Raw genomic sequence first — 25,801 nt, 5'->3', positions numbered from 1 at the left:
TTTTGTATATCTCTCTCTTTTTCTCCCTGGCTGATGTGCACCTACAGATGGTCAACAGCTGAAGCAGATGGTACCTCCAAAGAAGGTTTTGTCTTGATGGTAGAAAGTCAGGGTTCCTGGTTGCAGGCATGGGATGCTTTAGCATGTTGATTCTCCATTTGGGCTTTGCTCTAAGAAAGCTCTGTGACATTCAGGCTGCTCTAGAAGTTGTTTTGGAACAACTCAACTCTGTGCTGAGTGAACCTTTTAGCACTGACAGGATTCATAAGAGTGCAGTTTCTGACAACAAGAACTTTGGATTCCATTGGTTTTAGTCCCTTATGTCTTCTCCTCACTAAGAATCTCAAGAAGCCATCTTCAGAATTGGAGTTTGGTTTGGAACTAGAGGACTATATCCTGGGTGACAGCCAGGGTTAAGTATTAGGATTCCCAGTGCTGTTTGTGACTTCCAACCTTGAGTGAGAATAGCATGGGGAAGTAGGTGGATAGGTGGAAATGCGGTTAGTGGGTTGATTGAGGGGCTTCAAATTCTGGAAAGTCACCTGGATGGTTGTGGTCCAGGTGCTAGATGGCAAAGAGATTTTCTGGTTGTGGGGGTGGTGCAGCCCAGGATGGGCCATACTTTGGGGAAATGGAATTACGGTTGTGACTGGCACTAGGAGGTATAATGGGATGCTGAGAGCAGGTCACCCTTGGGGAAGGAAGGTTAAATAGCTTTGACTGATTCTCCTCCCCAGGCTCTTAGTCCTCATCTTAAGAGCCAGGGGTTCTGGCTGCTGCTATTGAGTGCCAGGTCTGTCTGTAATCAAACCATCCTCACCCACAATTTAATCCATAATTTAATTGTGGATAAGATGGCACTCCTGGTTTGTATTACAAAAACTTGGAAGAGGGGGCAGTTTCTTTTTTGGAAATTTGTCCCCTGGGTTTCAGGTTTAGCATCAGCTGAGGTCCCAGGATATGGTAGAGGGGGTAGCTGTTGTCATCCATGTGATTCTGCTGGTATCAAGAAATTCCACTGATAACCAGATGTAAGACCTTATGTGTGGGGTTAAGCCCAAAGGGAGAGTTAGGTTTGCTGCTGGTGTAACACTCTCCTGGCTGCACAGTGGCATCCCTGTCAGGGCTGATCAACCTAATTGTTGAGGTGCTGGTGCTGGTCCCCAGAGTGGTGATGTTGGGGGACTTTAACCAGCTTTCCCTGGGTGAGGGGTCTGGAGTGGCCCAGACAATCATGGACCTGCTGCAGCTTACCTGTGTGAGATGTTAATCCTAGATCTGTTTTTTGTCTTGGGGCAGAGGCAATGTGATTTGAACATGGGCATTGAACTTGGCTCCTTATTGTGGACAGTTCACATGCTGATTGCTGTGGAGTTTCATGTACAGCCCCCTCTGTACTGAGGAAGGATCTGTTAGATCAGTCTGTCCCAGGTGCCTAAAAGATATAGTGGGTTTTCATAAGGTGCTTAGGGAATTTTCTGAGAATCTGGTGAGCAGTTTGGTCAAGACCATGTTCATGGATTGGAACAAGGGCGCAGCTAAGGTGCTTGACCAGATTTCAGCCACTCCCCTCTTGTGGATCCGTTACAGCTCTGTGGTTTACTGAGAAGCTTGGTGAGATGAAGTGGCAAAGGGTATGGTTATTCCCCTACTCTGGAATTCCCTTATCCTTCTAGGCTATTCCTTCTCTTTTAAGTTCAGAAGAGCAGTTGAGACATGATTATTCTATCCAATGCAGGACTGCATGCTGGGATTGAAGATCTGAATTGGTAGACTTGTCTTTTTGTACACTTTTCTTTTGGTATACTTTTGATACTGTATTTTATTTATTTTAGGGGTGAGTTTATGTATTGCTATTTAGGGGTATTTTGCTTGGTGATGTTTTTAATTGTTAGCCATCCAGAGCCTTCAGTGGCATACAAATAAAGAAAATAAATAAATGCATTTATTTGTTTATTTGTTTAGACTTCTCCTACATGGAATTGATAACCTGAACTCACCAAAAGTACTGAAGTCATTTGCTATGTTAAGCACTGTTAACCAACCATAATCTCTGTGTAAAATATTAATTGAATTGTAACCACATACACTAAAATAAAGGTTTAATGCATAACTAATACGCCTGTGTGAGTGATGTAGCCCTGCACCTTGGTCTTTTCACTTCTTGTTTCCCCCAATTCAGTGCCTAGTTTTAGTTAAGTATGTTTGAAAGTCCCTTTTTCTAAGTACTTATTTCATGATGAGTCAGACTGAAACCTGTAAATAAAGGAAATGCATGTTCCTCCAAACAATAGAAGGGCGAGGGACTATTGAATGAGAACAGCTGTGTTGAATAATGCCAAGTTGTTGGAGTGCAGGAAATAACTGCAAAGGGTGCACTTTTGGTCAGTCAAAGACAGTCTATTTCAGTCAATTAAAGTAATATGTAAAAGCTGTACATAAAGCAGCGAATGATGCTAGGATGGGCAAGAAACTGCTAAAAGGGGTACACATTAAAACATTACAGTTCACTGTTTTAGTTTAGGCTTTCAAATACCTTCACAACTTGGGCCAGTTTGAGTTGCTTATTTGTGAGATTTATGTTGGAGATGCTTTTCTATTTACCCTGGCCTAATCAAGTTTGATGAGTGACTACTGGGGGAGGTTTGATGAAAGGAGGGACTCTGTGTGCCAAATGTGTTGAAAATTGTATATTGCTTCCCACGTCTTAACCCAATTTTTAGATTTATAGATTGGTCATAACTCTGCTGAAGTTAAAATACTTTTTTCATTAAGTTAATATCACTTAGCTAAGCTAAGTTCAGCTCTACTGCATTTAGTGGATCATATATTCCAATAAGTATAATTAGGTTTGCAGCTGAACTCCATTCTGGTCTTAAATTCAGGATGGTGGAAACAGGAAATTCAGTCTGTTTGTATTACTGCTCCTTGTACAGGCAGCAGATAAACTATGTGGGAGTTCCATTGATATTTAACCATGAAACAACATAAATAGTTAAATCATTTTATATACTCTGTATGTGTAAAAGTATTATATCAGCATATTTGTAACACATGATCTTCTTGGTGTGCTAGGTGCAGAGAGAACTGGCTGCTGTTCTTGCTATGAAAGCAAGAAAATCAGGTGAATATACCAAGCTTTTGAGTCTACATTTTTGAATATATTCACAGAAGGAAAAACAGAATAGATAGTTTGAATGTAACAAGAAATATTTGCTGAATATTTGGCATCTGATATATACATATATACTGTATGTACTGTATATACTCTGTGTGTGTGTGTGTGTGTGTGTGTGTGTGTGTGTACACAGACATACTGGAATCTCCCTGGAATGCACTCCCTCCTTCCTGAGAGCTAGTGGCAGCACTGAAATCCACCACAGGTATTATGGCAATAATAGATTTGTCCTGTTTTCTTTTATATTTTATAAATTAGTTCATTGTCTTAATTTGAAATACATAGGTTTCAATTTTTAAGGTGATGTTTATTTTCATTGTTTAAGTGGCTTATCTGTGATCAATGGTATGTTTTTCAAAACTGCCAGTACTTAGGTGAGTTGGTAGAAGCTGCACAAAATAGGGGCTGATGGATATTTGCTATTGGGAGGACCCTTGCATATCCATGAAGGGCAGGATCTCTTCTAATCTATATAATGTCCTGGAAATATAGCATATTTTCATGGGAAAAACTCATAAAATTCTGGATTATAACTTAAAAATTTGAAATGGATACACAAAGCAATGCCCAGTTCACATCAGGTGAAAGCTAAAAAGAAGGAGCAGCTTGTTCTACTCCCGTTCCCATGGATTACTTCAGTCCCAATGTATCAGTTAAATTCAGAAGCAAGTTTACCTTGATCACCTTGAAAGCACAAGGGAAAACGCCTTCCTGTAAAATAGAGTTCCCAGCTGGTGCTGTGAGATAGTCTGCAATGGTAATTTCCAAAATCCCATTCAATTTAGCTGTCTGGTCTGAGTTACATCTCAACACATCTGGAAGATGACAAGATAGGGAGAGCTGCAGTAAGAATAGTAGCTTTGTTTTAGAGAACTTATTAAGAAAAGGTTAGGCAAAAAAACATGAGAGGACAAAGGGGTTTTTCAAACTAAGCAAATGCCATTGCAGTTGAAACTGCAATTTGCTAAAATATTTTTTTATAATGTTCCTGGTACAAAAAATAATTATAGTTAATTATGTCATTAAATATTAAAAAAAAATATAGAAGAAATGTCAGCACTACAAGTGTGAGCAAACATGGAAACAGGCTTTTAAGTCATACAGGGTACATTTCTGAGAAAACATGTATATCATCATCATCATCATAGCAGATCAATGTCATAAATAGTGTTTCTTCCATATTTAAATGAACTTGTGACTAATTTTAGCTGATCCATATCAGTTGAAATACATTCTTTGTAAGTAGGCAAAAGCATTATATTGTTAGTTATTCTGCAGGCATGGCTTATTTCTCTTGTGGTCAATTAGTCTGAGTAGATAAAAATGATCATAATGAACTTCCTTTATAATATAGTGTCAAACAGGCCACATCCGCACTTTTTAAATTTTAATTCCAAAGGCTTTTTTTGTTGGCTTGTTATTTTATTTTGGAAATGATGAGAATTTACTTAATATATCTAAAGCTATCATTTACTATTATTTCTAAATGCTAGAAAATTATAATAAATTTATTTGTATATTGTAGATAAATGGATCTGGTTGGTAACATCTGAAAAATGGAGCCTTTGGAACTAATTCTCTATAAAAACTGAAGTAGCATTTTATCGTCTTTGCAAATTCAATATTAGTTTTTAGACCTCATGTCAAAAAAAAAAGTTAATTATACGTGCAGCAGAAATAGGAAATTCCACTGCATTTCATATTCTTGTCAATTTAAAACTACAGTATATTCAGTCAACTATACTTGTAATGTAAAAGTAATATAGGCTATTATTGCCTTATTGGTCCTAACAGAATAAAAAAATGTTAATAGGCCTGCTTGGTGAAGAGGAGGAAGAGCTGCATATACGTATGTGTGTTATATGTTGTTTTGATTGTGTGTTTGTATTTGTTATACCAGATCTTGTCAGAAGTACAGTAAGCTGTTTTGAAACTGAAAACAATGTTTTTCACAGCAAAAATTACTGAAGCAAAAATGTGAATTTAAAGAGGTGGTTCCTTTGTTTCCTGGTTCTTTGGATGTAGATCAATAGACCAGAATTTTGCTTTTAAATGTCTACTTTCCAGTGATACCTATTTAGCATCCTTTTAATTTTTTATATATGTTATTAAATGCAAGACTAATAACATTTTCTTTTTTCTATCTTAACAATTGAGTTTTTCTTCCTTTTGGATGAAGATTTTTATTCATCTGTTTTCAGCTGCTATCTGTGAGACCTTCATGCGATTTGCATGTTAGCAAGTTGATGGAGGGAAATTATTTTTGCATGCATGTATTAATTTTAAAAATAGGAATAGTTGGGATAAATAAAGACCACTGCAACTCAAATGAGTGGTGCTAATTCAGTAATCTTGCTTTCTTTTTCTGTTTAATTAACTGCTTCTTCCCTATTTAATCATCTACCATTTTCAAAGCAAAACCGTGGATCTCATAATCTGAAAGCCATTGTTAAGACTTTCCTATGTGGTTTTCTGTTTGGATTGTTAATGCTGTTTTGGAAGCTGTATTATAAATACAATATTGCCAGCATTATAATTTCTGTTTGGTGCTTCCAAATAGGGTTGCATAACATAAACATTAGACATGGCTGGGGGGAAATGAGGTACTTTCCCATATTTTTGTGCAGAAGTCCTTGCAATCTGAGCTATAGAATAATTTCCTCTCTCAAGTATTGTGGCAAGGAAAGAGTTCAGTTAACACAACCTGGTGCTCTCTGGATATGTTAGGCTTCGTGCGAGCTGAGAGTTTTGTAGTCCAACACATCTAGAGTATGGTATGCAACATTGGGGAAGGCCATGTTATCTTCTTAAAAACTTTGAGTTCCTTTCCTGTGTGAGTCAGTGGAGGAGGGGAAGCTTTCTCCAATTAGCATTTCCAACAATTGAATTGTCTTGCATTTTATATATCAGCTTTACAAAGCAGTCAGTGTTGATATTAACTGTTCACCCTGTAGAACCTAAAGAGAGGAAGTTGACACCTTCCTTGGCTATATTGTTCCATTCTGTTTGGTTGCAGAATATATTGGGTATAGGTCATTATTCTGTGTTGAAAAATTTATCTCTGAAATCTGTAGTAATAAGTTTAAAAATTCATTTTGCACACTACAGCAGAACAGTGTTTCCCAACCTGGTGCCCTCCAAATACTATAGTCCAGCTTAACTGGATACAAATGTTAGGGAAGTCTGCTGTAAGAGAACCAAAAGCTATGGATAAATTTTAAATTGTATTTAGAGATAAATATAACAAAAGCATATTCTAAAATGAAGCAGCTGCTTAGCTTTAAAATAATAAGCTATAGTCCAGAACCTGGTGCATATCTGGCAGTTATGTAAGAAACTAGTAATTTAGAAACCATAAATACTCAATACAGATATTTAGAAAACATAATACTCAGTACATATTATTAATACATACTGATGTTAGGGGATTCCAATTTCTTTTCCATGTTATCAATTGAAAGAATTTTATTAATTATACTGAGGTAGATACACATGCAGAAACATATACTGTTCTTGGGTGGAAGTACCCAGTACACTAAAACATTCTGTTTATAATTATCCTTCATGTATCATAACATTGCATTTGAGTACACATTATTCATACATTCAGCTCCAGGCTGCTCTTTCTAATAACAAGTCCTCTATGCTTTCATAAGTGGGTAGCTATAGTATCCATAATTTCTATTCAGGGTCTTTAATCCTAATATTTAACCAGAATCTAGAACCTGCACATAAAATTATGAAAAAATTGCTTTCATAATTCAAGTTTTCCCTCAAAAATAGTACAGCTAATTCTGATAATAGACAAGGGCATACTCTTGGGGTTTTCTCTCCAAATCCACTGTAAACCATCTTGTGGAGGTAGGATTAGTTCCATTTTCCATAGATTTCAATTTGGCATAGGATTTTCTCTGGCAAACTTAATAAAAGTAGAGGTCAGTAATGGAATTACTATGGAGTAATCTTAATTTAAACGAAAGAAATAATACATGGTTCTCGGGCATCTTAAGTGAATCTTCCATTAAGGTCAGAAAAGGCTATGGTTATTGAAGAAATTAAATAAACCTTCCTTAGCAAGAACAGTAATCCATTTTGTCAGTAAATATACCCAGTCTCTTTCTGAGCAAGCTTTCACTCTATTATTGGTTTTATTTTAAAAATCTTGAAGGAAAATGCTTCCTGCTGCCCACAAGGGAATAATGAAATAAAAACAAGGCGTAGTGTCCTGATCTTTAAGTGGCTATTAAAAAATCAACATCCTAAATTTCTTAGGCTTAGGTTGACATGAGCGCATTTGAAATTGCACTTCAGCAAGCTGATGTTATTTAACGTTCTGCCCTTCATTTATTCATGGAGCTGAGCCTTACTGCATAGATAAAGCAAGAAATGCTGTAGGTACAAATGATGTGTGGCAATAATAAAACTGATTGCATTCTTTGTACTTTGGTTGCGCAATACTGCATTATTGAACTGATGTATGGCTTGAAACACGGTTTTATGTTCCAATTATAAAAAAATCATCTTTTGCTTTCAATGAGAGGATGAATAGATAAGCATTTTTCCTTTTGCCATGCTATGAATTTTCTTGGAGGCCTTATGACGACCCAAAGATTCTCAAGAGACCACTACAGGCAAAGGTTTTGAGAGTATTCAAATCTTAAACTTCTGTGCAAATCAAGATTTTGTAACAATTTGCAGGGCATTTTATGGGGTACTGAAGAGAAAGTTTGGCTGCTCAGAGGCTTCTCACACTTATACCTACCTGCATCTATCAGACTTGGGCTAAAATTAGTGTGAAATGGTAAATCTGAGTCAGTTGTATGGTTTAAAGGTGGGAGTGGAAGCCATTTCCATTCTTAATTTTGAAGAAAAAGGTTGAGAAAAATCAAATTGCCAAAATTCTGCAATTCTCTGAGATCTTGGATACAAGGGGGACATGACTGGAGTACAGGTAATCCTTGCTTACTGACTGCTTGTTCAATGACTGTTTGAAGTTACGATGGTGCTGAAAAAGGAGATTTACAGTTGTGTCTGTCCTTAAAGTTGTGGCCATCACAGCGTCCCCACGATCATGTGATTGTGATTTGGGTGCTTGGCAACTGGCATGCATTTATAATGGCTGCAACATGCCGCGGTCACTGATTGCTGTTCGCAACCTTCACAGCCGGCTTCTGACAAGCAAAGTCAATGGGGAAGTCTCAAGTCGCAGTCACATGACATCGCGTTTAATGACTGGATGATTCACTTAATGACTACAGCCTGAACTGACGTAAGTCTGGTATGTTTCACTTTATGACCACATCACTTAGTGATGGAGTTGCCAGGCCCAATTGCAGTTGGTAAGTGAGAACTACTTGTACTTGGGACCTCATCTGACCTAGAGAGAGAGATTTAAAAGAGAGAAAATACTGGAAAGTGGAAAATTATTGCCTCATTTTAATATTTTTTGGGAAAAAAGCTGTATTACTTGCATAGTGTATTATCTGATTTGCATAGTACACAAGAAATAATTGGGATATTCCTGAATTCTTAAACTTAGTATGTAATGGAGCCTACTTTTTCTGTCTTGTTGAGATAATAACACTCTTATTTGCACTGTATCCATCTTAATTCTGCCCAGCTTCTTCGTGAATGGATTTAGCTTTCTTTCCCTCCAAATTGCTGCCAGACTGCAGCAGGACTTCCCAAACATCCAAATCTACAGCAGGATAGTTGCCTTCTCCTTGTGGTTATTCTCCATATTCTCTTTAAAACATCAAGTACAGCCTTTCTGTAACAGAGTGGAATGTTCCCAGAACTGTTCTTGAGCTTAGAATTCTTTGTGCCTTTTAAAAAAAAAATCCACACCAGTGTTAACTACAGTGAAATAATCAGTGCATAGAAAGACTTTTTGGGACAGGTCCAAATGGTAAATGATACAATGTATGATTTTTAAAGCCACATGGTTGAAAAAAAAAGTACAGGTAGTTCTCACTTACTGACTGCAACTGGGACCAGCAACTCCATCGCTAAGCTACACAGTCATACAGTTAAATGTCACATGACCGCACCAGACTTATGATATCAGTTCATCTGTTCCAGCTGCAGTTGTTAAGTGAATCGCTGCAGGTCATTAAGTGCTATGTCATGTGACCATGACTGGCAACTTCCTGCTGGCTTCCCCATTGACTTTGCTTGTCAGAAGCCAGCACTGAAGGTCACAAATGGCATTCACATGACCGAGGGACACTGTGACCTTCGTAAATGCATGCTGGTTGCCAAGTGGCTAAATTGCGATCACATGACTGCAGGGATGCTGTGATGGCTGCAACTTTGAGGACCAGTTGTAAGTCTCCTTTTTTAGTGCCGTCATAACTTCGAATGGTCGCTGAATGAGTGGTCAGTAAGTGAGGATTACCTGTATATTCAGTCATTCCCCATGCATGTATACATATGTGCTCATGTATCCTTGTATGTGCAGAAAAAAGTTGTACCTGTTTAGAATTGAATTTGTATGACTAATTACAGTATTTTGTTTGCCTAATTTCCATACGTATACAGAAACTTAGAATAGTACTTGTTAGAGCTAACTGGATTTGATGGGCTGCACTTTGTACCACTTTTCAGTGAAAATATAATAGTTCTATATTTTTAATTTCTTCAGTTTTCTAGCAAAATAATGGAATGAGTTAGAACATCATACCATGCCATAATGTATTTTGTTTTGTTTGATTTAGTATGTTGTGTGAACCCAGTCACTGTAGTTTATAAAGAGTGTTTATAGATTAACTTAATGTGTGAACCATGTCAGTGTATTAGTATTATGCTATGCTTAGCACTTTTTACTGCTAACTAACTACATAAAGACAATATTTATGAAGTTCACTGGAGAGTGTTTGCCCAGTCATTTTTGTATTATTTAATAAATATACAGTATATGCCCCCCATCTCATATATGTGACTCTGGGTGGCTAACAATTAAAAACAAAAACAGGATAAAATAACCAAAATTTTAAAACATCAATAGTATAGAATAACTGCTGTGGACATTCACAATGTCCCACTTCAAATCAGTGATGAGACAGGCTCACCCATACTGCCAGGACTCCAGACTAGATGGCAAAGCCAGGTTTTTAATGCCTTGCAAAAGGTCAGCAGGGTAAGGGGCAAGTCTAATCTCGGGGGATGATATTCCAAAGGGCAGGCATCACGGCAGAAAATATTATCTTCCTGGGTCCCTCCAGATGGAACTGTTTAGGAGACTGGACCAGCCTTTAACTTGGCTGTGAAGGAGTTCCTGTGAAGGTAAAAAAAGGGGAGATTTTAAAATAAGGCAGGTTCATAGTATGGGGAGATTTCAACTGCAAATAACAGCCTGCCTCAGATTTTTTCTGGCTCTTAGTGCTGCCAGCTAATGACTTTGATAGTGATACCTCACTGTTTTAATTTTACTTTTTAATTTGTTTTTGTTTTTTTACTGCTGGATGTTTTTTGTGTTTTATTATTATTTTACTGTAAGCCTTTTAATTATTTTCTATGAAAATATCTTTTTAGTACCTAAATATGTATATAACCTGCTGATCTCCGTGGAAGAAAAGTAGAAGTATAATAAACATACAGTAAAGACCTCTTGTACTTTCTTTTAGTTGCATGAAAGGAATAACATCAGGAGGTTATCGCTGCACTACTAAAATATGACTGCACTTGCTAAAATTATAATCAAAATGTTTCTTGAAGATGGTTAGTCATATTGAATGGTAGTAAGTTGCTTTTAAAATTTCTGGAATCGGTATATGTTTATTGTGGGATAAAATGTTAGCTTTCATAGTTCCTGTTAGAAGCTCTTCTTATATATATATCTTTTATTTATTCTGCTTTAGCAATGAATCAAAGTTATGACAACTGCACTGGGGAAGCAACAGTGCAAGAAGATCAGAAGGATATCTGTGATGTACAGGTAGAAAATTATTACTCATACATATCAATGTTTGGGGGACTTCTTTTTACATACATCACTTGCTAATATTTGGATACCACACTTCAGAGCTGCTAGGCACAATATATAAAACTACATGATTTTGTCTGGGGCTTTCTGCTATTTAAAGATCTAACGACCTGGAAATCAGGCGTGCAACTGCAGCTTTACCTTTATCCTTTTTCATATTATTATATATGTCATTTATCATTTTTAGTCAGACCAATTTGTATTCTTGTCATATTCTGATTTCTTAAATTAAGATTGGTGTGACTGAATTAATACATTATTTTGGGGCAATATAATTTGCAGGTGTAGCAGGAAAAGCAAAATTTAAAGCTCCTTATACTCCATGTGCTAGGGCCATAATATGTATAAGTTCCTCTGTGCTTGCTTTAGAATTAAAGGGAGAGAGAGAGAAAGAGAAGAAAAAAATCATAGTTACTGTATATATCTGATAAATAATGTAAAATTTGGCACTAAGTGGAAACCTGTGCCCAAGGAACAAGAAAAAAAATGACTTTGCTGTAGTTAGTATTGTGATATAGTCTGATGTTGGGTAGGAGATCAAAACACATGTCCCCATCAAGTGGCCTGTGCATTTCTATTGTAAGATGGTAGCTATCTGTCCATTCTTGTGAGAAATTGTATCACTGCTGGTCTTCTGTAATTTGTCCTGCCTGCATGAGGCAATTATTATATACAGTCAAGAAAAAAAAATTGGTGTAACATTTTGTCAGTTGTCGGTTCCAGCAGAGGTTCTTTTTTATTCCTTCTCCAAACCTTATTGCATTTATTTTTCCTGATTTAGCAGGCTGACTCTACCACTAATTAAGATGCGCCTTTGAATTAAAGGGCTTGGCAACCTAGCCCTTGAGGATACGGATGATTTCCCCTGTTGACTGTTTAAAATTCAATAAAAACTGGAGACAGATTTGCCTCCTCCTTTATTTTATGTATGATAGCTGCCTTCAACTTGGTGTTGAACTGAGATGAACAGATGTGCGGGATTAGGCCCTGTTAACTAACTATTATGGGATTTGGCTCGTGTCGTTTGGAAAAGGCTGATGTGTGGAACAGTAACTTCGGTAACGTTTTATAAGATCAAACCTGATACAACATAACAGATCTGTGCTGAATGTTTCTCTGTCTTGCGTAAGTACCACCAGTGAAGTTCACACTGCTGGTAGAGGGCAACTTAACTCTTTACTCGTATTATTTGATGACGCAGTGTGTTTTAATATATTTTTTATTTGTTGGTTTGAATAGTGGATGCCACCCTGAGTTGCAATTCAGCCGTGCGGCCATATAAATTGAATAAATGAATAAATAAATGTTGCTAAATTTAATCCCTCTCTTCTCGTTGCTTCATATGGGAAAATAGGATCTTTTGCACAAGTTTAACTGCCCAAATGTTACCACAGTCCTGATTACTGGTGACTTTCAGTTGCTTCCACCAATCCACCAGAGCTTCCACCAGTCTATCCAGGAAGGGGCAAAACTGGGAACAGCTGTATTAGGAAAACTATAAATAACCGAGAGGGAATGCTATTTCACTTAAAGTGAATCCATTACATTTACAGTATTTACTATACATCACTTGAAGGACTTATCATTTGGTTGCATTTCATGTCCATAAATTCTCCCATCAGGCTTACTCTGCTTGCTGTCCATATTTAGTTTATATAAATGCTCACTTCAAGGTTTTGTTCAAGATTTAAAAACAAAAGAATTCATTAAGTATTCATCTGCTCTAATAAGCAGAATGGTAATGAGATTATGCGGGTGAATTACAGAAAACGAGTAATTCAATTTCAGTGAATCCATTCATTTAATTTGTCTGGAAACTACTTTGAAAATTTCACAAATCTGGTAAAGTGCATATTAGCTAATATCCCATTTTTTACTTTATAGAAATCATTGGGGGTGTTGAACTGGAATGGAAGAGATTAGGTCAGCACAAGACCATGTATTAATTCACAGATTTGATTATTTGGTAGCACTAATGAACGTATTTTTCCTGTAAACGAAATTGTTAGTGAATACTGAACACTGTTTATAAAGTAATAATTTACCAACTCCATCTATAATCATTCTGTTCAATAAGCCAGTAAGTTTTATTGGTTTACCAAGTGTGAATCAGAATCCTAACAATTTTCCTTCTTCTCTAAATTTCTGACCATGTGACAGAATGTCTTACCTGGCAGAACAATGCAGAGGAAGTTGAATTCATAGATTACATTAAATAGTAATGTTGCTTGTATTTGTGCTAAGCCATTGTAGTTAACACTATAGCCTGATTTGCCAAGCTAGCCAATTCTGATTTATTTAATAAAACATAGATATAACTATATTGTTTCTATGGTGTATGATTTTTTGTTGTTGTACGCAGTTACAAATTGACAAATGAGCATCTGCAGATTCATAAATGGAATGCAAATCTCAAGGTTAAGGGAAGCTGAGATTACTATTTTTGTGATATTTCTTGTCAGCAGGAGTTTTGAAGGTCTGAGTGTAAACCTAGAATAGTTCTGAGAACAAAAAATCCTTTTTAGTGACATTTTGCTTAAAGGGCTGAAAACAATTTGTTCTCAGTTTTCTCCGGGAGATCCAGTAATTTACCTTTGTATCACTTTTGGATTATCTATTTATTGGTATGATGCTTTGCCTTTCTGAACATAATTTTCAAGGACCATTTTACTATTGAAATAACATTGTAACATTTTGCTGTGGTTCTGCAAAATTACAGTAGTATTTTTTTTCCTTTCAAGGGAGAAAACCTGTGCTGTTCCAAGTGTTCTATACAGGTTGTTAGGACATCTAGTTTGTTAAATCTCATTAATGCATACACTAATTATAATTCTTTACATGCAATTAGTGATTTTTAATAATGTACTCAAAGTGCACAATAATTAATAAAAAAAAATCTGGTTACATGGACTAGAATAATTCTCTTTTGATACATGATCCACTTACAGAACACAGATGGAAGTGCAAATATGGAAACTAATATTTGAAGAATTGATAGAAAATGAAAGATTAATGCTCATATTAAAGGAAATATATCACTGAGAATGTCCTGGAGCCAAAATTCCCAGTCAGAAGTAGGATTTTATATATCTCAATCTTATTCTTATTCTTGAGCCAATATACACAGGAGAGGGCATCTATTCAACTACTAATTTTTAGCAAGTTAAAATTAGACTTAGTGATTAAAACCGGGATAAAGCAATAATGGGTAGATGTGATCATGCAGGGAATGAACTTGTGGAAAACCTGTTTAAAATACATTTTCACTTTGAACAGACTTACAGGTAGTCCTCACTTAACAGTGGTAATTGGGAGCAGAATTTATGTTGCTAAGTAAAGTGTGACATCATGTGACTGCGCTGCTTAGTGACTAAAATTCCTGCACATCCGGTTGCCATCATTAAGCAAATCACCACCAGTCAGTAAGTGAGGACGTCATGTGGTCACCATTTGTGACCTTCTGCTGGCTTCCCCATTGACTTTGCTTGTAGGAAGCGGGCAAAGAAGGTCACAAATGGCAATCATGTGACTACAGGATACTGTGACCGATGTAAGTATGAGGACCAGTAATAATTACCACCCGTTCAGCATTGTTTGTATTTCCTGTTTTGATTCCAACCGTTTTATCTTGTCCTTCTCACATAAACCACCTCACACATTCTACTAGATCCACATGTGGCATTTGGTTCCAAAAAAGTGGCAAACTGAAGTTACACATTAGAGTAGGCTTATTCTTTGAGTTGGTTTTCCAGGTTCTATAGTACTTCAAAGAGTAAACAGGGTCATGACAGAAACAAAATGTATTTCTTAATTAAATATCATGATTCCTCATATTTTACTACTTTCTCTTATATCTGATTTAAATTACTGCATTTTTTGAGGAACTCTGGGTTTTATTGTTTATTGTTGCATTTATATTCTTCCTTTTCTCTGCAAGTTTAAGGTGGTGCATATGGGATTTCCTCCTAATTTAATTCCCTCAACAACTCTGAAGTGAGTTGGACTGAGATAAAATGAATGGCCAGAATCACCCAGTGAACTCTACAGTCCGGTGGTGACTTGAACCTGGATCTTCCTGATCCAAGCCCAACTTCTTTATCACTATGCTACCAATGTGAAAAGACATCTGGTTTACCTATATTTTAGTTACTTAAATTTGGCCTGTATGCACATAGAGACTTTTGTATATCAAAATGCTGTTATCTTTCACAAATACTTGATAATATCTCTATACAAAACAAATATTTATTTTTATACTTTTTTCATCATATCTGAAACAACAAAAATTGAATATATATTTTTCTTTTGTCTTTTTTTATCTAATATACTTTAGTAGCTATATATTACACATATAAAGAAGGGTGGAGTATGTGAAATAGAAGCTTGTGCTGTTATTTTTAGGAATGACTCTCTTGCTCTCCATCCTTTTCCAGGGCTGTTCTTGGCTAACTTTCCCATGAATTTGTAACTTTTACTGTGGTTCTCTTATGTAACAGGAAACAAGTTGACGGGAACAAACGCACTGCCTGCATATCAGCTGTATCCATAACAGCAGCTTATTTAGTTCAGCATTGCCTTTGCTTTGCTAAGCAGATAGCATCGCATAGAAGAAGGAGGCTGTGTGACTGTTTGGTGCCTATTTTGTTCTTTTTTTTCTTAAAGCAAGAAACAACTGTTTGCTCAGCATAAAATTGGAACAATTCAGAGGGTGAAATGGAGAAGATGGGTTTTTGGTGAAGTTAAAAGTTTGTTAGTGTCATGTCCTGGGATTGTGGATTTAAGTATCTCTTTCCTTTCCCACCGACACTCAAGGCAGGAGTTATGTGCAAGCTTCAAGAACGAGAAGATATTGGGCACCTTGAACTTGTCCAGAAGTTTGCAAAAGAAAATTGTCATGTTCCACAGGCAGATAAAAGAGAACCAGGGAATACAGACCAGGTAGGACATTTTTCCATTTTTTCCAAATAGTAAAGTAATTGGATACAGTCCAGCAATGACTCACAGTGGAGTCAATGAAATTTAATTTTCAGTGTAATTCTGTGAATACCTATTCAGAAGTAAGTGCTGTTAAAATAACTTAATCTACACAGAGAGAGAGGGAGGGAGGGAGGGAGGGAGGCAGAGACTTAGCCATAATTGATGACCTATTCTGTATCTTTGAATAGGACTCATGATTTACTTTTGCATCTGGCATTTTAGTCAGATTCTTCCCCTTCAAAATAAAAGTGAAGTTTTGAACCAGGCTTCCCAACCTGGCACCTTCCAGATGTGTTGGTATAAGACCTAGAACTGTATTCCCAGCAGATTTGGAAGGTGCTAGGACGGGGAAGAGCTTTCTTGTTTAGAACTTATTGACAAAAAGTCCTACTTCTGATGTGATACAGCGATCTACTAGAAGTGTTGGGATGATCATACTGGCTGGGAATTCTGAGAATTGTAGTCCCAGGGACATGGAGTGATCCAAGTTGGAGAAGTCTGGATTAAATCATTAGTAACTGACATGATACTCAAAGGGCTTCTCCTTAGCATTTAAACTAAAGGTGTGATTTAATTACACTGACCTTTTATTACATTTGTATGTATGTATTTATTTTCTATCCTGCCTTTATTATTTTTATAAATAACTCAAGCCAGTGAACATACCTAATACTCCTTCCTCCTCCTCTTTTCCCCACAACAGCAACCCTGTGAGGTGGGTTGGGCTGAGAGAGAGTGACTGGCCCAAGGTCACCAGCCAGCTTTCATGCCTAAAGCGAGACTAGAACTCTCAGTCTCCTGGTTTCTAGCCCGTTACCTTAACCACTAGACCAAACTGGCTCTATATTTATATTTATATTTATGAAATCTAGCCAAGAACTTCAGGTGTTTCTAAGACGTTTTACTCTGTTCAAATATATGGACTCTGTATTCTTGGATACTGACAGTTCCTGTGAAATACTGTTATTTCACTCAAAATTCCAGCCATTTAAACTGTAGCAGACTATCTTCTACTCCCAGTTATGAGATCATTTTTCCTATCATGCTTCAATCCTGTCTTTCTTGTTAATACATTTAATGTACTAAGTTTTGAGAGGTTTTTGTTACACCTGTAGTTTTCTCCAGATTTTTAAAATTACAATCCCCATCATCTCTAGCTATTGACCATGTTGGTAGGGGCAGATAGTAATTCAAGATAAATTAAAAATACTCTATCAGAATTTAGGGTTTATTCTGTGCAACCAAGCGTATTCATATTACTGAAGAACACTGGAATAAGTTTTTTTCCTGCAAATTTTGTAATAGTGGTGATGGTGAGGAGGATATATTTTTGGATATTAAAAAATGGCAAAGGACTGCAAGATTTTTTTGATCTTAGGAGTTAATCATACTTGGGAATAAATTGTGTTGTTATCTTGATCTCTAGTAGGGGACCTTTGCAGAGTCCTATTTCCATCTGCAGAAGAAAAGGGCCTTTCTATTAGCAGAGTATTCTATAAGCCCAGGATTCCTCTTATGAATTTTTAGTTTTTCTTTCACTTATTCTCTGTTTATTTTTTTTTCCTGTAGTGTTGCTTGTTCGCATTATTTATTTATTTATTTAATCACATTTGTATAGCTGCCCATCTCACATACTGACACTGGGTGGTGTACATAATAAAACAATCAAAATACATAAACACCATTAAAACAACCAATTGAAATTAAAAGATAAAGACAAGTAAAAAGACAGAATGGCATCAAAACATGCAAAGAATGCAGTCCATTAACTGTCATATAGCCATCTAGCAGGCTCCACTCTGTCATGGGGTCCTCAAGCTAGTTGACAGAATCATGTTTTAAGGGTCTTCTGGAAGTCCAATAGGGTTGGTTCCAGCCTCACCTTGGGGGGAATGATGTTCCCCAAGGTGGGGGCCATGGCAGAAAAGGCTTTCCTCCTAGGTCCCGTCCAATGAAACTCCCTGGCCAACGGGACCCGCAGCATGCCTCTCCTGCTGAACCCAATGGGCCAAGTGATTGTAACCAGAGAGAGGTGGTTCCTCAAATATCCTGTTCCCGTCCTATCCCACTATTACCTAATTAATGCTATGCATTGTGGGGTTCAGTGCATTCCAGTATTTTTTGTGTTAGGCTATGTTTTTGGAATGTGATGATAATATCTGCCCAGAGTCCCTCTATTGAGAGGAGATGGGTGGTGACAAATTTGAAAAATAAATAAATAAATAAAAATATAATTTTTGTTAAATTGCTGCTATTTTTAAAAAGATTATTAAAAATAAGTTCATTAAAAAATCAGAAACGAATTGAATAGAGCACAGTGGAGTAACTCATAGTTCTTCTTTGTGCTTCCTCAAAACTGAGTTTCTGAAATCCAGTAGCAAAACCCCAAACAATGGGGGTGTGATTGCTTTTTAATCTTTGGTGGGAAACAAAACAAAAATAATACTTAAGCTCTCAGATACACTTAACATGTTTTAAAAACATTAAAAACCACTTGAAATCTTAGCTCTGCTCACTCAAGTAACATCACCCTATGCTTTGTAGTCTTTTTGTACCACAAAACGCAACAAATAAATAATTATAAACTTGGGGCCAGTGCTCCAAAAGATGGCCATCTATGCAGTGAAGGCTTTGATTCCAGTCCTCCATAATTTACATAATATGGTATCATAATTAGCATAGTTCTAAAAGAAAGGTGGTCTCTAAAATATTTGGGGGATGAGTAGCATACAGGAAAGTAAAATAAATAAATGAACATTGGTCCCAAGCTGTGAAAGGCTTTGTGGGTAAACTTTTGAGCCTTTAGCTAGGTCCCAGATGCTTGCAGGAAACCAATGAAATTGTGTAAAACTGGTTTAAAGATTCTCAGTTCATTTAAATCAAAAGGTTACAGGTCAGAAGGTATCAGCAAACTCAGTGGAGTTTAACACATTACATTTGTTAATCGTTAAGATATTTGTAATCTGTCTCACACATAACCTGCATCTATATAACCACCCAGGCTTCTCCTCCCTTTTTGCCCCACTACCTCATCCCAATTTAAATTCTACATCAGTTTATCCACTCCATGTATCTGATGAAGTAAACTGTGGTTCTTGAAAGCTTATGCTTTTTAATAACATTTGTTGTCTGACAAGGAACTACTAGAATCTTGATTTTCACCTCATCAGGTATTCAGTATTAAGTTATGAACCATAGCATACAAGTTTTGTTTTAAAGGAAAAAAAATATTGAAATTCCTGACCTTAACTAATAGAAAATATTGGAAGAGGTGGTTTTAGGATTTTCCCCCCATGCTGTGTATGGAAACAAAAGCTGCATTATTTTGCTTGTTTATGGAAAAAGTAGCTATTCAAGTAGCTGACAAATAAAACATGTTAAAAAAATCATAGTTGCTTTGTTAGGTAACTTGTTTTTTTCTCTCCCAGTTTTTTCATATATTTGTAACTTGAAAATATTTTTCTCTGCTGCATACTAATTTAGGATGTTTCCCAGAAACAAAAACTGTTACAATCCTGGAATCATAGGGCATGCATAATATTCACCAATATTTTCTTTAACCCACAGCCTGGTCTCACAGAGTTTTTGTGGCAAGCTGGAGAAATAACTGTCCATAAATAAAGCATTTAGCTTTTACTACACAAACACAGGAAATGAAATCACATTTAAAGGCATATATCTGTGTGTCTTTGGGCAAAAAGTTCTTTGCTGAGCTATTCAAACTTATATCTGCATATATTTTTTAAACACTTGTGTCATCTTTCTTTAATGTTGTGCCCATCGGATGTGTTGGGATTACAATGCCTGAAATTTTCAGTTAAATTAGCTATAAATTCTGGGAATTGTAGTCATAACATTTAGAGGGCACTAGGTTGGAGAGGTCTGTGTTACATCATTAGCAAGTAGTAGTCAACTTTTGTCTGTAAAATTTGTGAATTTGCCTTTCTACTGAAGCAAGTACTAAAAATGGCCAACAAAGGGGAAAAGTCCATAAAGGAAAATAGAATTAAGTTAGTAATATAGTAATTACTATAATATAATAATGAAAACAAGTCAAACTAACAATTAAAACCTTGGTGAAAGAAATAAATCTTTACAGATTTTCCAAATGCAACTTATGAATGAATATGTTAATAGTCTAAAAGCAGTGGAGGAGAAAGACTTTCTCTTACTGTTAGTCTATGAATGGGAGGACATCTTCAGAAGGTCATTTTTCCAGATCATAATGCTGGAGAGGTTCATAATGGATGAACTCCCTCAGATAATCAGGTTCTAAGCAGGCTAGGGCTTTAGAGGTTAATATCAAACCTTAAACTGGGTCCAGAAAGCGAATGTCTTACCTTTCAGTACAGACATTGTGTACATTGCATCAGTTAGCAGCCTAACTTAATTTATTTCACAGCAGTTGCAACTTCTGGAGCATTTTTTTTTAGTGTAACACCACAGAAACCATCAAAGTAGGATGCAGTCAGTATGTGGATAAGCTACATGTGAAAGTTGTTGAGAGCCAGAGTTTGTCATGACAAATATGTCAACAACCAGCAGTTGCCCAGCTTCAAAGAATCACAGGATGATAAATGAGTTAACCCGTAGGGTTGGTGAAAGAAACCAATGCCAGAAATTACAATGGTGGGAATTGCACCTTCATGTTTACAGGTCAGTCAGCTGTTTTAGAGGTGTCTTTGTAACCTAGAGCTTAGTCAAGCTGTGCCAAGTTAGGTGTCAAGAAATTCTGCTGAGGTCTTGCCAATGAATCTGACACTGCATGCTCATAACATACTTTCAGGTGGTAGAATTATTCAGTGGGGAACACATTAAACAATAATACCTTATGCTTTGGAAGCAAAGTAATTTATGCAACTTTAGCATATGTATGTAATTATTCTTAATTTACATAATTAAATCTAGCTACAGAATTTGAGCTTCTTTGGAACAGGAATCAGTGTTGTTTGACCGTTACGTTAACCTTGAGTTTGGTGTCATGCATAAAAAAGAATTCCATTTGCATGACAAAAAATACTTATTTGGAATAAGTTACAGATTTTGATATCTGATACTGATATACAGTAAGAAATATTTGAAGTTGAACATTGTGTGATGTTTGATTTCATTTGCTATACATTCTAAACCATGAGCAAGCAGCACCTTTAATGTTTTGCTGTTAGGCTGGAGATGGAAGTACTACTCTGAACATAGGGAACATTACACCTTAAAGGCATTGCTCTCAAAATATCCTGTTTTTTTAATTTATGGTTTATGAAGGGAAGCAGTAAATTATATTGTTCCTTTCACTTGCTCAGTTGTGTTGAATAAAGCGGTGCATGTTGCTTACTCAATATACATTCATTAGTATCTTTGTAGAAAGTATCTGGCACATTGTATCTTTGTAATTACGTAATTTCTGCTCTTGTTCCTCTCTGCTCAGCCAGGACTTGCTGTAAGAGGAAATGGCCCTTAGATTAATTCTCCCACATGACCCTGAGGTGCTTTCTCCTTATCCTCTAATTCCAGGCCTGGTTTAAATGTTTTACACTTGTTCTTAAGTATTCATTTTAAAATATATTTTATTAGATTTCCAGAGGTGTGCCATGAGAAGGCATTTGTGTTATAAATGGACCATTATGTTGCTTGAGAAATTATTTAGCTTTTATTTCTTCAGAGTCTGCTTCAGTGTGTGAGGCTTCTGGTAAGAAGCAAGACATTCACAGTGAAAGTATCAGAAAAATGTAATTCTACTGATTAAAGGAATAATGCAAGGCTATGTAATAGTATAGCTTAAAAAACTGATTAAAAATCTGGTTGATGTAAAATATTACTTGGATCAAAATTTTGCATCCAGGAAGCAGCTGCTTATCAATACAGATTTGTGCCTGTTACAGAAGATAAGATTTGTAGTGTACATTTGAATTAACTTTTCAATCTACCAAATAATGAATAATCTTTCTAGTTCTTGGTATCTCTATTTGGATTGTTAATTCTAGCTGCTTTCTTCCAGTATATTTTGTTGATAAACTGAACAGAAATTACTGAAACAACTGATAAGATGTGGAAGGGATTAGGCAAAATGTGTTGAAATGCATGTTAGCAGTTTTGTACACAAAAACAGTATTTTTCTTTTTGAACAATAATGAACAATATTTCATTTCCCTCAATTTCAGGGTTTTGGAAAAGTGGGGAAGACTAGGGAAAAAAATTAAATCATGGAGTCACTGCTAGTCACAATACCCAGTAATGACAGAAATGGTTCTGTCATGGCAAGATTTCAGAGCAGAAGACTAGGCCTTTTAAGAGAATGAGCAGAAAGCCTTCTAGAAGGACTAATTTATAACGTTTTGCTGTACACACACACACACACACACACACACACACACTGTCATACATAGAAGCATTATCACTTAAGAGAGAGGAGATTTAAGGCTATTAAGTCTTGCATAATTTCACTAAATTAGATAGCATTAAAGCAGCTGCACCTTCTGGAAGATTTGCATGGATGTTTTGCAGGCTTTCTGAAAATGTGTGTGCAGCCGAGCGGAAGTGCTGTGTGGGTGTGCACTTATATGGACAACAGGTGGGATGGCTTTCAAAGCACTTGAGTAAGCCGTTCAAAAGCCACTGCTGCTAAAAGGAGCACATTTTCAGAAAGCCTGCAAAACATCCATGCTCTCTCTTGCTGTCTTCCAAAATATAAATCCAAAATATAAATCTAAGTGCCACCTACTACATGAGAAGACATTGATTTGAATAAGAGGCTAATTGTCTGACTAAAATTGTCCATTATTCTTCCAGAAGAGAGTGATAACATTGCTCTGTGTTGCAGCATTCAATTTCCAGAGTAAAGGAAATCCTGCATTCAAATAATTGTGACCTGTCACTCGCTTTGTATGGTAAAGGAAGGGTGGGAAAAATGGGCACATTCTCAAATTGCTTCTAATCTCATTCCCTGTCAATGTGTTCTGGATGTCAAAATTGTAAGCACTGAAGTAATGATATTGGTAATAGGCATGGGGCAAACTGTTCTTTTTTGGTTTTGTATGGCGGTTGCTGATCTTTCTATTAGAAAAAATACAGGCAATATACTAGAAGGAATATTGCAAACTAGAAAGCCCATGTGCTGAATATACCCAAATTTGTTAGCAATTGTTTAAAATACTTAAAAAGTATCTTAAGTAAACTAACCAAACATCTCCTTTTTCAGCCTAGCAGTTATAAGGAAGTAGTTTCTGAAAGAAGAACTTTTCAGTATTTATTCAGAATAGAAAACAGTTAAGAACTAGGTATCTTTAAAAAAAAAAAATAGCCACCCTAAAGGAAAAAGCTAGCTTTAGGATTGCCTTACCTTCTAATTGTTTACACAGATATTGTGATAAGCTACCAAATTTTGAGCTTATTAGCTAAATATTAAATACCATTTAGTATTTAATGTTTTCCAATCTTATGTGAATTGCAACTTGCACTGATCTTCCAAAACCTTTGAAAAGCTTCTGTTAGCTATAATTTCATGCCTGATACAGGTTTTGATTTCTCAAACCTCCGAAGTGCTAAAAAACCATTTTCTGTTCTGGGAACTGACTTGATAGTTTTGGGCTTTTCTCTCTCTTACTTTTGTCTTTCCTTTATTGTCCAATTGCAATCAAGCTTTATCGAAAAGTCAGAAGGACCAAGGGTGGTAAAGCTTCTTTCAGATCACTTGCAAATAGTTGTGTGGTGGAATGGCCCCACTATTTCTAGATATTTGAAAGATCTACAGGTAGGTCAGAATGTTTCTGATTCAGTTAAAGATATGTCTTCTTTGCTCTCAGTTGTCACTTACTTGGCTTCTGTTCTAATTATATACCTTTACAATCTATATGTTGTTGTTTTTGTTATCACATCCAAAATTCATTGTTTCATTAGATTGTTTTTTTCCCTTTGCACTTCAAATAGCATGAAATTATGTTCCCTGATAAAATAACTTTATAAGACTTTCTAATTCATTAATTTTCTATTTCTTTTTAGCTTCTTAGCTCATTTAGACTTATTAATTATGGGCTTTCTTTACCTGATTACCTGTACATTTCTATGCTTAGGAAGGTAAGGTTTTGTTTTTTGTTTTAAACTATATTGTGCATCCTACTCACTTCTTAGATGATATATTATGAGCTATGGTTTGGATGCACATTGATCAGAATAGACCAAATGAAATCAATTGGGCTTAGGCAGTTAATAGATTTAATTTTTGTCTAATAATCAAAGAGCTTAAGAATGTTGGTGTGTAAGAAATTTCAAATACTTTTAAGTAAATTTATTCAATATGAAGTCACAGTATAGCATGAAATACTAGAAGGAGTCTATGTAAGATAAGGTAACTTTTAATAAACAAGGATGCCTTTTTCTCATAGCTAAAGTTCTGTAAAGTCCAGTGTTCCTTCCAATCAAATACTGGTTTGATGTCCTCAGTCAGAATATGAATGTTACACCTTGGCAACTGGGCCTTAAATGCATTCCATCTTCACAACACAGATGATAATGTTAGCCACTGATAGATTAATAACATTGATATGACATCTGTCACCCCATTGAATGCCAGGTTTGTGTTTCATAAAGCCATCCAAGGTGGTGCCCATCATTAAATATTTTGTTGTCAAGTTCTGTAATTTAATTATATGCTATGTGAAGAAGTATAAGCTTTCATATTTGTTAGCATTCCCTCCCCTTCTGCCTCATTGGATGCCTAAATAAAATGCCTCTGGGTGCCTCACCCTTTTATACCTCTAGGGTCAGGATTCAACATCCTTTCCCTTGAAAGCTGCACTGAGTAGAATCATTTGCGGAGGTGGTCTCAAAGGTATTCAGCTATACTTTTAAAACTGAAACCAGGCAAAGCTTATTATGTCTTACTACGTTCTGTGAATCCAGCCACAGGATTGTACAGTCAGCACTTTCTGAAAATGTAGCCTAGATTCTTCATATTGAATTCTGTTTTCTGGTTTAAAAATATTTAGTAAGATGTATCAGAGAGCCAGTTTGATGTGGTTGTAAGGCGTCAGGCTAGAAAGTGAGAGACCATGAGTCCTAGTCCCGTCTTGGGCACAAAGCCAGCTGGGTGACCTTGGGCCAGTAACACACACTCAGTCCTAGGAAGGAGGCAATGGCAAACCGCTTCTGAAATGTTGCCAAGAAAACTGCAGGCAGTCACGGAGAATTGGACATGATTGAACAGCCCCCCCCCAAAAAAAGTATGAAGCAAAGAGAAGCTATTTAAAATGTGACTGTTACCATGTATGTCTTGTTCCCTGTTAAATACAATGGTGTTTTTATTGCACATGGTAATTTTGCATTTGAGTAATAAATGAAAAATAAATAAAATGTATTTAGTCAATTTTCAAAAACAAATTGTTTTATCAAGATAATACTCCTGAAGTGAATACTGCTTCAAAGAGGTCAACATTCAATGCCTTTTTAATGTTGCTTTGTTTTGTTTTGAAACAGTTGCTTACATTCCAAGTTTCCTTTCTATTGTCAGAAGCAAATGCAGTCCAGCAAATTCTATCACTGGTAGTGATAAGTGTTATTTGTCAACTGTTAGTTCATGATGCGCTATGATTCTGATTTTTTAGCAGGTCTCCTGAACCAGAGCAGATTTTCAGGTAGGGGATATAAAAAAGAGGATATTAGAAATAACC

The 25,801-nt window shown here is 36.2% G+C and overlaps 1 protein-coding gene across 1 annotated transcript in view; it reads left to right on the top strand.

The window, feature by feature from the left end:
* The first annotated feature begins 15,523 nt into the window (after positions 1-15,523).
* RAPGEF5 (Rap guanine nucleotide exchange factor 5) overlaps positions 15,524-25,801 on the top strand; it is a 68,961-nt gene continuing 58,683 nt past the window's right edge. The window contains exon 1 of the mRNA XM_063303751.1: positions 15,524-16,100. Coding sequence (XP_063159821.1) covers positions 15,921-16,100 — 180 coding nt within the window. The 5' untranslated portion in view covers positions 15,524-15,920. The remainder of the gene's footprint in view (positions 16,101-25,801) is intronic.

This window comes from Candoia aspera, chromosome 4 (genome assembly GCF_035149785.1).
Source record: "Candoia aspera isolate rCanAsp1 chromosome 4, rCanAsp1.hap2, whole genome shotgun sequence".
NCBI lineage: Eukaryota > Metazoa > Chordata > Lepidosauria > Squamata > Boidae > Candoia > Candoia aspera.
This window is presented reverse-complemented; position numbering and strand designations above follow the sequence as displayed.